At 46.7% G+C, this 13758-nt stretch overlaps 1 protein-coding gene across 1 annotated transcript; it reads right to left on the bottom strand.

The window, feature by feature from the left end:
- Nucleotides 1-4866: 4866 nt before the first annotated feature.
- Nucleotides 4867-13453, bottom strand: LOC130848742 (pregnancy-associated glycoprotein 2-like). The gene is made up of 9 exons (XM_057727148.1): nucleotides 13401-13453; nucleotides 12135-12285; nucleotides 11040-11157; nucleotides 10817-10935; nucleotides 9429-9622; nucleotides 8373-8489; nucleotides 6719-6860; nucleotides 6534-6632; nucleotides 4867-5019 (listed from the first exon to the last, which is right to left on the bottom strand). Exons 1-9 carry the CDS (start codon nucleotides 13451-13453, stop codon nucleotides 4867-4869), a joined length of 1146 nt encoding a protein of 381 aa, XP_057583131.1.
- Between the last annotated feature and the right edge of the window lie 305 nt (nucleotides 13454-13758).

The following is a 13758-nucleotide window of genomic DNA, read 5'->3' as shown; positions in this document are numbered from 1 at the left end:
ATTATTCATAATTCTGGTTATTGTAATGAAGTTTATTGATTATACCGTAATGAGATGTTTAACCATTCCTTTTAAGTCTTCTAGTTTTATAGATTTTTTTGTAATCTGAAGCTCTTACAAAAAGTGCTTCATCATCAAGGAGTTTCATCGAAAAACTATGGAAGCAGTTACAACACTTCCACACCAAGAGGATGTTTATGTGAGGATTCCAGCCTATACTGACTTAATGCAAAGAAGTTTCCTGCCCCAGAGTCTGCTAGGTAAGGCATCCAGTGCTGTTTTCCCCTGACAAGAAGAATGGACTCCCTATTTGAACTTGAAGCAGTTTCAGAAGGTGGATCATTGCCCTTCTGCTTCCCCTAAGAATACGTGAGTAAAGTCTCATACAGGGGAATGAAACAGGAGGGAAGGGGACAGGGCACAAGCTTTAAAAGTGTGACATAGCCTGAGGACATGATATGAACAAGGCAGAATCAAGTAGGTCAAGAGGCTGGACAACACCACTTCCACTAGACCTTGAACATCATAATAGAACCATAAGAATGAAAAAGTAGGCAGGGTCCCAATTGCAGGAAATCTCCTCCCATGCCGGAAATAGCTGGAATACTCTTCCCAAGCATTAGCCTATGAAATAACTCACTCCTATGAAAACTGACAACCACATACACTGGTACATTTCTCACCTTCTGAGATGGCCAATAGTCTGTCTGTGGATTGTGTTTCTTTCTAAATAATTCACTTCTTACCTATTAGTGTGTTTCTCATTGAATTTTGTCTGCAAGGAGACATCAAGAACATGAGCTTCCTTAGGTCCTGAAATAAAGTGTGTGATCTCAATCAGAAGATTTTGGGTTTTGGCCAGGTTCCAGTCTTGGCAGTGTGTATTCAAGTCCCTATCAGGGTTTTACTGAGTTTGAGAACTGGCTGCATGAGCTTGAGCGCCAGTCTGAGTTTTGGCTGGGTTTGAGTCCAAGCCACGTGGGTTCATATGTCAATCAGAGTTTTGATGGGGTTTCAGTCCCAGCCATCATGGTTCAAATCCCAATCTGAGATGCAAGTTTTAATTTTAGCATCACAAAAAATGAACTGAAGCAAATAAAATATAAAAAAGAGCCATGACTGAGACACCCTTGGTGGCACAGTGGTGAAGACCCTGTTCTCCCAATGCAGGGGCTTCAGTTTGATGCCTGGTCAGGGAATTAGATACAACCTGCCACAACTAATAGTTCACATGCTGCATCTAAAAATCTTGCATGCATGCCTCAACAAAAGATCATGTGTGCTGCAACTCAGTGATGTCACAGCCAAGGAAATGAGTAAATTAAAAAAAAAAATGTCCTATTCATATCCCATTGTATGTCTCTACCACATTTTCTTTATCCATTCAAATGTTGATGGATCTAAGTTGTTTGTACATCTTGGCTATTGTGAATGATGCTGCAATGCACATAAGAGGACACATATCCCTTTGAGATCATGATTGTAGTTTTTTGGAATAAATATCCAGAATTGGGATTGCTGGACCAAAGCAAACTCACTTTTCAGTTTTTTGAGGAATCACCATTATGTTCTCCAGTGGCTGCACCAGTTTACTTCCCCACCAACCCCATGCTGAAATCCACATCCTCGTCAACACTTATTATAGTCTGTTTTCTGATAATGACCATGCTAATGGATGTGAGATGGTATCTTATTGTCATTTGTTTGCATTTTCTGGATGATCAGTGAGGGAGGAACTATCCTTCTCCTAAATTTACAGGATAGGTAACCAGTGAGAAGAAATCAACTTATGAAGGTCATATGACTGGTAGGCTTCAGAAATGGGATGTGAATCCATTCAGAAAAGCTCCAGGATGTACATGCTTGGTGAGTATGCTATTCTGTCTTCCATGTGCTTAGCAAATCTGGGATCATGCAATACCTACAACACAAAAGTATTCTGCTCTTTTCCCTTTATGTCTTATTGAAACAATTTCTTATAGCACTAAATATTCTCTTAAAACACAGTTTCATAGTAGTTGATTGCATGATGGCCTATCTGTACTGTGGTCAACTTACGTTTAATGGGTCTTGGATGTCCCAGATTTTCCCTTGTGTAAGAGATTCTGAGGTCTACATCCTTGCTTAGGGAACTCTTGGGGTGCTTCTGATCATCACATTAGCATAAACCTTAGAAGAAAAATTGCTGGGACAAGACCATACATACTTTAAGAGCAAGTCAACTCCAAAAAGATTGTACCAATTTATACTCTTCCTAGAAGTGTTTAAGATCTATTTTTTTCCCTGTTTTTTCTACCTTTCTTCCCACTAGTGGCTATAAACCTCTGTGGTCTGCAGTGGGTAAAGAACAAAAGTGGAAGGTGGAGTAAGATTGTTGCTTGCAAGATGACAGATTGGGATTTCACTGGTGGTCCAGGGTTTAAGATTCCGTGCTTTAAGTCTGGGGACTTGGCTTTGATGCCTATCATGGAACTAAACTTCCACATGGTGTGCTGTGCAGACAAAAAAAAAAAAAGTTATGAAGATCAGATTTTATCCTAATGTTGGCAGGACTGATAACAAATATAGAGCCTGAATAACATTGGTCTCATTAACAGACACAGCTCTAACCCTGGCCTTAGGCTCATGTAGGGAAGCAAAGCCTGACTTTTCTGGTTGATATTATGGCACTAAGCCCTGGTGATAGCAAATATAACCCAACATGGATACAGCACTGTGTTCTAGTGGAAGTATCTAACCATTCATTTATTCAACAGTATTTATCGAGGGCCTACTATGTGCCTGTCACATGTAGTGGAGCCAGAAGTTTAGAGGAGACTTCCTTCATCTGTACAAAGGGGGTTATATCTTGCAGAGGGTCATGGAGATACAGGGGAATGGCATATGCAAGTAATGTGACCTATTCTTATTGTTGTTATTGGTGGTTTCTCAAAACAGAGAGACATTGCTTATGGTTCCATGAAGACCACTTGGAAAATGAGTTTGACACACTGTTCCATTCAATCTCCATTAAGCCCAGACCATGATATTTGCTACTCCAAAAAAAAAAAAAAAAAAAAAACAACTGGTTCTACTCTCACCTTTTCCCATTTATCAGTTCTGCAACTAGTCCTCTTTCACTCCCCTTAAGCCGATCATTATCCAGTGCTATCCCAAAAGGACCAGGCCCACTGCACGCTGGACATACAGCAGATCTGCACAAATGGGGGAACTGCAGGGCTTAGGAGTTTGTTTCAAAGTGAGGAGGCAAGTCTGAAGTCAGTGACCCCACTCTTGCCCTACACCAGCCATTCCCTGACTCCTTGAGTACTAAGATCATCACTCTTCTGACCTCCTATCTACACCACTCTTGTTTTCTCTATCTGGCACCCCCATTTGGGGTTGTCACTTTATCTGTCTCCATGAACTGGGGTGGGTTCCTAACCCAGCCCACTATCCCTGGGGTCCACCACAGCACCTGACACACTGTAGGTGCTCAGTCAATTTGTACTGAATGAAAAGATAAGGAAGGCAGGCAGAGGTCCCTTTCACGTATGTTTGTCTTGCCTGAGTAAAGGCCAACACTATGCAATGTGGTGGGGTGTGTTTTCCACATTATTTACTTTTTCCTGCTCCTTTTCTTCTTTCTTTCTCCCTCCACCTCTGAGCCTTGCTGTCCTGAGGCTGGGCCTCTGCCAAGGGCCTCCAGTTGGAAGGAAGTGACGCTTCCACTCTAATTGTGCCAAACCATGCTGACTTGAACCAAATGCTTTGTTGATCTGTCCCTGGACAAAGCTCAGAAAGGCTGAAGCCTTTGTGCACCCTGGGACTCTTTTATAAGAGTGGCATCTTCCTCAACAACCTTGGAGGCCAGGGAAGGAACATGCTGGGCTCTGGAGGGGTGGGGCAGGCTAGGGATCCACACAGGCTGTCACTTGCCAAATGGGACTAGAAAGGACACCCACTGTGTGGGTGGCAGAAAGCTGGTGACTTGGATGAGGGGACTAAAGGGAACCATCTCAGCTTGAAGACCCTCCCCCAGAATGCCCCGGAAGCAGAAGACCACTGCCAGAGTTCCTCTGAGATGGGAAGAATAGAACCTATTATTATTATCCCTTCCTATCCCTCTGAATGAGGAGGTGGCAGAGTTTATGGAGTTGTTGCCAATTCTTCCGTGTTCTAGAACACCCCACCTGTTACTTCATTTGGGGATGCCTCTCCCCTGTTCCAATCACATGTTGATGAAGGAACTGTCAGTCATGTGGGGCACGGCAATGTGACCAAATAAAGCCAATCATAATACCCCATTTGCCTGCCAGGATGGATGATCGAGGGCTGGACACATGATCTGAGGTGGACCAATCAGAACCCTCCCTGGTACCCTGATGGTTTCTGAGCTTCTGCCTTATGGGTTAGATGCCTTGGGGATACACATATAGAAACCTGAGTGAAGAAAGCTGTCAGGCTAAGACAATCAACAGTGAGAAAGTGGAAAGAGTTAGGGAGAGATAGAGTAAGCTGAAAGCTTCTGAGTTCTTGGGTCCAGTCACTGAGATGCATGGAACTGCTCTGGTTCCTGTGTCCTGTAACCCCACTATCCTTCCATTAAGTCTGCTCTTTCCTTGGAGTCAGTTGGAGTCAGGCTCTTCTCACTTGTGGTTCAGAGGAGTTTCTATCCTACCAGATTATGAAACCCCTCCCCAACATAAGGAGAGTCACTCATTCATGTTAGCATCATTGGGAATGGAATCCTTTATTCTTTACTGAGAATAGGGCTTTGCAGAGCACCAAACACAGTCCACCAACATTTCTGGGTGGGAGTGCCCTATGTGTGAGTGAATGTGTGCTTGGAGTGGGCCTGATTGATTCCTGAAGCACTCCCAAGATTTACACTGCGGGAGCCAGGCCAACCCTCTTTTTTCCCTGATCGTAAACTGAGAGATACATCCTCAAGAAGGCATCACCCAGGACCCAAGTCTCCAACCAGTTCCAGGTCTCTGTTGCCCCTTCAAACCGGCTGATACAGATGTTATGAGGACCCTGGGGAGACAGAAATACACTCCAGTCAGCCTAATCCCTTACCTACCAACCCCATAGCATCCATAGCTGGTGGTTTCTAAGTTTTATTTTCCTCCTTTGGTAAGGACCAAAATACTGTCTCAGCAGCTGCAGAAGTGGAGTGCCCTTCCAAAAACAAGAAAAGCCAGGACATGTGGTTGCCCTGAGGTAGCTGGGTAGGAGAGGGAAGATTTGGAGTTTTGGATTAGCAGATGCAAACTACTATATAGAGATTGGACAAACAATAAGATCCTACTGTATAGCACAGTATTCAAAATCCTGTGACAAACTGTAATGGAAAATAATAGAATAAAGTATATATTATATATATATATATATATATATATATGTACACATATGTGAAAAACTGAGTCACTTTGCTGTATAGCAGATATTAGCACAAAATTGTAAATCAAGTATATTTCAATACAATCAAAAAAAAAAAAAAAAGAAAGGGCAAGAATGGACCATAATTCCCTGGTTATTTCCTTCTGACCCATACTCACTGTTTGCTCTGCGGAGAATGCTGTTTCTTCTCTCTTTTCCCCCCAACAAGGTGTTCTCCAGGCTGTGCTCAGCCCATGTAGGAAGACTTCCACCAACCATGCTCACCCTCCCTGGCCACTCCAGGTTGGGTTGGGTGACATATCCTTGTGCTTACCTTGGTTGTATCCCTCATCACCCCCACTCTGGACCTAGGACCACTAGGCAGAGCCGCTGGAGGTGCTATTTGCATGGACTCCAGTGTAGATTTACCTCAACCCAAGCAGGCCTCCTCATGCCTCCATGAGGCTGGGGGTTTCATGTTACTGAAATCCCCTGTCTTCCTCAAAGCCTTCTTTGAGCCCCTCAGCCTCCTCTAAATTCCTATAGGGAGCTGATATTAAGCCTCAATCTTGTTCCTGGGCTGTGCAGTCACTGTACACCGCATACTCAGGTGAGCATCCAACCTCCCCACAGAGGGGTCTGGTAGCCCAGCTCACAGAGGGGGAACTAAGGCTTTACAAGCAGAAGCTATAGCTGAGGATTAGGACAACCAGGTCATTGATCATCCCACCAGGACTCTTTTGAAGTGGGAAGGGAGAACGTTAATGATGATGGTGCGACGACACACGGAGACTGTCCCCAGACAACGCCACTGGTCACTTGGCCTATTTCAGGGATTGCTAGAGCTGACTTTCCCTGTTCATCTCATTTTAGGGCCTTGGTGGAGCTGAAGCTCTTTGAGGGCAGTAGCCCTTAGTGTTCCCCTGTCCTTGTGCCTCACACTATGGCAGCACGGGGTGGTGTCTCCATTTATTCCAGGATGATGAATGTCCTAGACTGTCCTCTGCTCTCAAGTGGTTGGTTTTGTGGGAGGCGCTGCACAGCCACTTGGGCTCAGCAGCACCTGAAGTGGTGTGGGTTGGCCTGCAGAGGTTCCCCTCCTCCCAGCTAGGTCTAGGGTTCCTGCAAGGGACAGATTTGAAAATGACCCCCCACGGTTGCCCCCTCACCTTCCAGATGTAGGCTTCAGGGGGCACTGGGTAGTCAAAGCCATTGATGGTGAAGATGATAGAAGGCAGACTCCTGATGTTACTACATGGAACCCGATACTGTTAGAGAAAGAGGAGAGAATTTTGCCCAGATGATCCCTGGAGGGTGGAGAGCCCTGGGATGACCCTATGGCATGTCCCTTCACCTCTTCACCGTAAGGCATAGCGTTGATGAGCTTCCAGATGATGGTGACCAGGTTAGTTGGGCCAGCCAGCAGGGTAGTCCCTGTATTCAGAATCCCCTGGCATCCACGTTTACAACCAACAACCACTCCTTTCATGGTGATGCTGAGAGACAGTGGGACAAAGTGGGCACCAGGATCACAATGAAGTTTCCCCCCATGACTACCCCTCCCTGACTGTCTCCAGAACAGCCCAGCAGCTCATGCCCTCACTCTGTTTCCCTACGCTGTGGTCACATAAACTTCTTTGACTTCCTTTGAGTTCTTGAATTCACCAGACTCTTTCGTACCTCAGGGCCTTGGCATGTGCTGGTTGCCCTTCCTAGAAGACCCACATCCCCTTTGTCTAGCTAATTTCTCTTCATCTTCTAGTTTCTAGCTTAAATGTCCCTTTATCAGGGACATCTTCCCCCCAGACTAGATCATGCTCCTGTCTTAGTCACTTTCTCTGAAGATACATCCTCATTTGTGGCAGGTACCAAAGTGGTAATTTATTATGTGTGTGACTCATTTCATGTGTGTCTGCCTCACTAGATGTAAGGGCAAGTTGTATACTCAATTCCTCCCTCATCTGCGCTGCACACAGGGGACACACAATGTATCCTTGCTGAGTGAGTAAATGAATGAATGAATGCATGATTGTATAAGTGAGTGAGTCAAAAAATGCCTGTGGAATAACCAGAGACCTGTGTCTGGTGCCTGACCAGTAATGGATCAACCCATACAGTGAAGATGAGTTTCTCTGGGTCAGCAGATGCTCAGAGTGGTGGGGAGGGAGACACATGCTACCTTGTGAGAAATTGTATCCCAGCATGGCACCCTACCCGGCTTAGAGACCAAGGCCCGTGGCCAGGCGGTGCTCAAGGTAGCCCAGGGGCCTCCAAAGGACCTGTAAGCTTCTGTCTGAGGGTGTCACACAGAATCCCATCAGTTTTTGCCCTTTGTTCTCAGGCCACTCCTGGATCCCAGCTTCCTGATTCTGTCACAGCCTCTGCCCCACTGTGTTCCCGGGTTGTGAAGGTGAATTGCAATTGGCAGGGGGAGTGGTTCTTTGTATGAGTTTCTTTCAGTTATCAAGGAAGCAGCCAACCCCTCTCTACTGCTGGTAAGCTTCTCCCTATGGAGACTATTTTTCACGGCTTGTCTAGGATTTCGCCTGTTTATAAACTAGCAGTTTTGTGTACTAAGAACTCCCTTGGTGCTGGGTAGCCCTGGACAGTTGGTCATCTTATCTCAACCCTGTTCAGGCTGGCAAAATTCTCCCTGATCCATTCTTCGCTCTACTTAGGGTCACCAAATCCTACCATCTGCCTCACAGCCCAGTGGGTGTAGCCCTCCCCGGGCTGCACACACCTCTCAGGACCGTGCTCAGGACCCGCCTCAGGGCCCTGGTCAGGACCCTCCTCAGGGCCCTGGTCAGGACCTGGGGTGATTCTGAGCCCATGGGTGGTGTGTCTATGTGTATGTTTATGTGTTTGTTTGGATGTGTGTCTGTATGTGTCTCTGAGTGTGTCTGTGTGTGACTGTGTGTCTGATCATGCATTTGTGTGTGCCTGCATGTGTCCATGTGCTTGTGTGGGAGCATCCCTAGGGGTGGCCGTTAGAGGGCAAGGCTTACCGGTTCATTTTGACCTGCCAGAAACTGCCTGTGGACAGTGGTATCCACCTGAGCGGTCCTTTGTGGTAGCTGTGGTCCACCCCACCAAACATCAACACGCTGCCATTCTCCTTCCTGCTGAGGAAAGAGGATGAGGGAGGGATCCTTCCTGGAGAATAACACCACTCATTGTCTGAGGCTTGTGGTTATCCACTCATCAGAGGCACTACTATGGTCCCCATTTTACAGATGTGGAAAATGAAGCACAAAGGGATTGAGTACCCGATTATGGCCCGTCACAGACTAATGAGTGGCACAGAAGAGGTTTGAAGCTCTGCAGCCTGACTGGGCTCTGACCACCCACCCTCCTGAAGAGGGCCTAGTCCCCTCCAGCAACCAGAGTGCTCAGAGATACCCACAGAAGAAACCATGCTGCCAGGATATGGCGTCCCCCTTGTGTAGCCTGTCATTTTTCACAAAAGCCGAGGCCGGATGACACTAAGGCCAGTGGTTCAGGAGCACTTATTGTGGCTTCATGGGCCTGTGAACTGTGCCATCTGTGGGGCCCCTAGCTCAGCAGGGCCCCACACCTCTGCTATCTTAGTCTTGAAATTCCTAATACTTTTGGTGCAGGAGGTCCCAGATTTTCATTTTGCGCTGGCCCCTGCCAATCGTGCAGCTGCTCCTGGGCTCCTGGTAAAATGTTAGCGAGGAAGAAAATATTCCTGCCATCCCTCTCCTTCCTTCCATGTCAAATCCAGGAACAAATCCTGCTGCCTTTCCCTCCAGCCTCTAGCCTGACACCTTCCATTTCTCACAGTCTTCCCCCAACTTCGGAAGAAAAAGCAGCTCTCCTTGAGCCTATGGGCATCCTTGAGAGCATGGGCATGGTTGAGCCCCAATAAAATTTAAGTGAGAGAAACGAGTGGCCAGGCCAGAGTTGGCCTTTGGATATTAGTTATGCTGGCCTAAACAGTCTCTCAGGAAAATTCCGGCTCAGGAGATCTATAAATTTTCATGCAGCTGAAATGATTTCAGAGCTGATTTAGAGAGAGGGCTTGTCCAGATCAGACTTACATGCTCAAGTAGAAGGCAAAGATAGGCTGAGAAATGAGGCCTCGTTTCTTCAGGTTGTCGAAAACAGGGGTGCACATTTTGGGACCAAGCCTGGGAGAGCCCAATCCCAGGACACCATCAAAGACTGCACTATCAGTCCCATTCTGTGACTCAGTCAGGAGAAATGGCTGGCCAACGTCGACAAGGTTCATGATCTGTAGATAAGGAGAGTGACCCTATATAAAGGTTGCAGAAGTGGGGCTGGGACTAGGCTGGGTTGCAGATGCCGTTAGCACCTCAGGGAAGACATGAGGCCTAGCTGTGCCCTGGGTGCACTTCAGATGGTCAGTACAAGCTGGGACAGGGACTTGGGGTCCATTTGTGCAGGGCTATGGATTGTAACCAACACTATTCCTCCTGCACAAACCATCTGAGGGGGGCAAAATGGCCTCATGTGTTCTATTCAGTTGGGGAAACATAGACTCAGCACAGGTCCAAATGGTCCCTATGTGAGGATAAAGTGAGTGGAGAGCAGGGTAGTCTTCTCTTTGGCATCACTATGATCAGATGACAGAAATGGACTGAATTAATTGCAATGCACTGTGGATGCTGCATCTGCCCAGTAAGACAAAGCCCTTTACACAATGCTGGTGCCAGGGTTCTTAAGAAAATTCTGCCTGGGAAATGCTTTAGGGGCTGTGTGTGTATTAGAGAGAGAGTGTGTACGCAGGCCCTTCTGGGAGGCAGGCCATAGATTTTATTGGGCTCTCAAAGGCCTCCTAGAGTGAAAAACCACTTATCATCCCTTTCCCATATCTGTGGCCCCTGCTTTCCCTGCCCACATATTTGAAGCCTTCGGCTAACCCCAGGGCACCAATATCAGGTATATCCATTCCCCAAATACCTCACACATAGATGAGTAGTAATGGGCCAGCACAGCTCCACCGCTTATTAAGTGCCTGAAACTTCCAAGGCCCTGGCTCTCTGCACCTCACTTTCCTCCTCTTTATAATGGACATAATCATACTACTTGCGGTGTGGGGTTGTTGCAGGATTAAACATGTTATTACCATGAAAGTGCCCTGCAGAGTCTGAGAATAGAAAAGTGGATGCTTTTTCCCCTCTCTTCGTGCTCCCACCAAAATTAACCTTGAGCACTTCATGGGTAAATGAGCTGCAAATGCACACCCCAAGCCACACTCTTGATTAGCCATTTGGGAGTCTGTGTGTCAGCTTGGCACTGTATCCTCAAACACATACACTGTGGGAAGGTCGGCATACCGCTAGGGAACTTTGAGAAAGAAAGGCCCTCACCATTGGTCCTGCATCTACTTGGTAAACAGTGGTTTCTCCCAGGGCCTGCCCTGATGCAGCTTCTAGTTTCCAGAAGCTGCATTAGGCCTGATTACCCGGAAGGTGTCATAGGCAAGAACTCCAACAATCGTCCTAGTGCTGTATTTGATGTTCATGGACAGGCCTGTGGGCATCAAGGTGGTGGACCGCTCAGGGTTGAAGAGATTGTGTGTACCTGCAGACACAAGTGGTGAGTGTCCCTCAGGGGCGAATGAAGAAGTAATGGGTGGGAGGGGTGCATAAGATGGGTGGGTGTTTGGGGGTGGGGCAGGTACTCACCACAGGAGGGACTGGAGCAGTAGATGGAAAGAACCCACGCGCAAGATAAGGCAGTGTCAAAGAGGACCCTGAACTCCTGAGGGGGTGTTCCAATGGTGATGTTGCCAGTATAGTACATCTATGGGGGGCAGAGATGAATGGTTAGGGCAGGCCTGGCTGCCCTGGCCACCCTTGATTCCCAGAGTGCTGCCTTCCTTGAGTTGTCCTCTGTTCACTGAAATCACTTTCAAACTGCCACGCCTCACAGTCTCTGCTGAGAGTGTTGCCTTCATTTAATTTCTTTCTTTTCTTTTTTTCTTTCTTTTGTCCATTTGAAATCTTGGTTAACTGACCAGTAATTGAACCCTTCTCAGTTCAGTATTGGAGCCGAGTCTTAACCACAGGACATACATGGAAGCCCCAGTGCCTTCATTTGAGAAGCTCTCCAGTCTCCCCTTCAAGGCCCAGCTTGAGTGTTTCCTTCTCTGTGTTGTCCTCCTAGGTCATCGCAGGCCTCTTCCTTTAAACTCAGACCATGTCCTATCAACACCACACACTTGGCCCTTTTATTGGACCTGTATTTACTCTTTCTCTATTACTCAGATTGGCCTATGCACTCTTGAAGGACAGATGAGACCTTTTTTAAAATCAATAACAATAACCAGAGAGTCGGATTTTTATGGTGTCACAGGCCATAGGGCTTAGTACCATTTTTCTGGTGGCCATGGGCCTGTGGAGGCTAACTGACGTCTCCCTGCGATTTCAAACTTGATGTGCAGATGCCTTTCTCTTTTGATCAGGCAAACCTCACCTTTCATCTGTAACTCCATGGATCATTTAGTTCAGAAAGAACAACCTCCTTCACACTAATGGCGTAGTTTTGGCATGAATTGGATGTTTACCTGCTCCTGGTCATTGCTGGGCCAAGTCACCACGGAGCAAGAGCTGAAGATGATAGTGACTACTCCTCTGGGAATGGGGTCCCTGTTCCCCAGTGTTTCTGCTTCCTGCAGGAGCCCCCTCTGCAACATCCAGGCTGGCCCCTCCAGGTCAACCCCAGTACTAGGCCAGAGCACCAAGGGGAGCAGTGGAGTTCCATCCTCCCAACACACTCACATCCTGGTAGTTCCTCAGGGGTTGAAGAGAAATATTCGGGTCATCAGTGGCATTCTGGGACCTGCTGTCAGTGATCTCCTCCAGGAAATGTGTCATCAGGTTTTCTCCCCTGAGGGTTTCTCGCGTGGTCTTGATCTTTGTTAGAGGGATTCTTTCACCAGAGCATTGGGGAGAGGAAACAAAGAAGGGGCAGCTATCAGCTGTCCATGTTATTGTATGACTGTCAAACCTTGCATTGTCATGACGCTGTGTATATTCCCAGCATTTTTATGAGTTTGATGCTATTATCAGAATACCATGCAAAGATGCAGGCAAAGACCTCGGTTTGAATACTGATTCTGTTGTGTAATCTTGGGTGACTCGTATGACCTTTGGAGTCTCAATATCCTCATTGGTAAGAAGGTGGAATATAATAACCACCATCGCCCAGATCGAAGGTTGTGGATGTTAAGTGGGATGATGGATATAATATACCTGATATGTAGGAGGTTTCAGCAATAACAGCCATTACCATTGCTATGGCCATCCCGCTGTGTCCTTTTCAAAGAAGCTCTGGGAAGTAGGCAGAAGGCAGATGATTATCATCTTTTAACTGGGAGGAATTTGAAATGCGTGAGTTTGTGACTTAGCTGTGGTCACCCTGCTTGTTAGAGGTAAAACAGCCAAGAGGTAGCCTTCCTGATATTTCTCTGGTGCTCAAGCAGAAGGGAGTGGTAAAAGAGGAAGCCAGGACATGGGGAATAAATTAGAAGAACTAAGAGGCTAGAGAAGCAAGGAAGAGTCAAAATAGAAAACAAACAAGGCAAAAAAACAAATACTCAGAGATTTCCACATACACAGAGACATCCAATATGATGGAAGACATAAAAGAGGGAGAGAAAGAGATGAAGAGACAGACACATTCACACTGAAATGGAGAGACAGCAGAGAGGAGACAGCAGAGAGGAGACACAAAAGCAAATACAAGAGAAATGCTATTCCATAGGACCTCACTTACAGTAGCAGAGTTGGTGTCCTGAACTATTCCAAGGAGTGCCATTTTCACATAGGTCATGATCTGACTGGGACCCCCAGAGTTCTGCAACCCTGCATGCCGACCCCAAAACACTTGTTTCCTTGGGAAGGTACTCATCAATAAGTGTGAGCTGGATTTTCAGCCTTTTAGGGAATGATTATTTTTCCTTCTCACCCTGATGGGTGGAAAAATAAGCGGACAAGAAAAACCCCAGAAACAGGGATGATGCCTCTTACAGTCCCCGTACTTACATGACTAGGCACTCTGAGAGGGCCACCAGCCCGAGGATCCCAAGCCACTTCATGCTTCTAACCTGGGACAAAGGACTCAAGACAGAGTGAGTTCAGAGCATGCCATGATGGCCAAGATCTGCTAGTTATATATGCTCAAACCTTCCCAGAGAGTTCCCTTGAGGCCACTAATGGATCAGATAAGAAGTATGAACTTCTTGATAAAATGTTTCCTTCGATCAATATCTGTGGGGAGTGGACTTTGAAAATTCCCTAATACAAAGATTTCTAGTGTAATGTCTTCCTTGGGGCTTGGCTACAGAACCAAAACTGAGCCCTTCAGACTAACTAAGAAGGGAGAGAGTCTTACTAACTTGAA

Source organism: Hippopotamus amphibius, chromosome 3 (assembly GCF_030028045.1).
Source record: "Hippopotamus amphibius kiboko isolate mHipAmp2 chromosome 3, mHipAmp2.hap2, whole genome shotgun sequence".
Taxonomy (NCBI): Eukaryota; Metazoa; Chordata; class Mammalia; order Artiodactyla; family Hippopotamidae; genus Hippopotamus; species Hippopotamus amphibius.
Note: the sequence above shows the minus strand (reverse complement) of the source record. Positions and strands in the feature narration are given on the sequence as shown.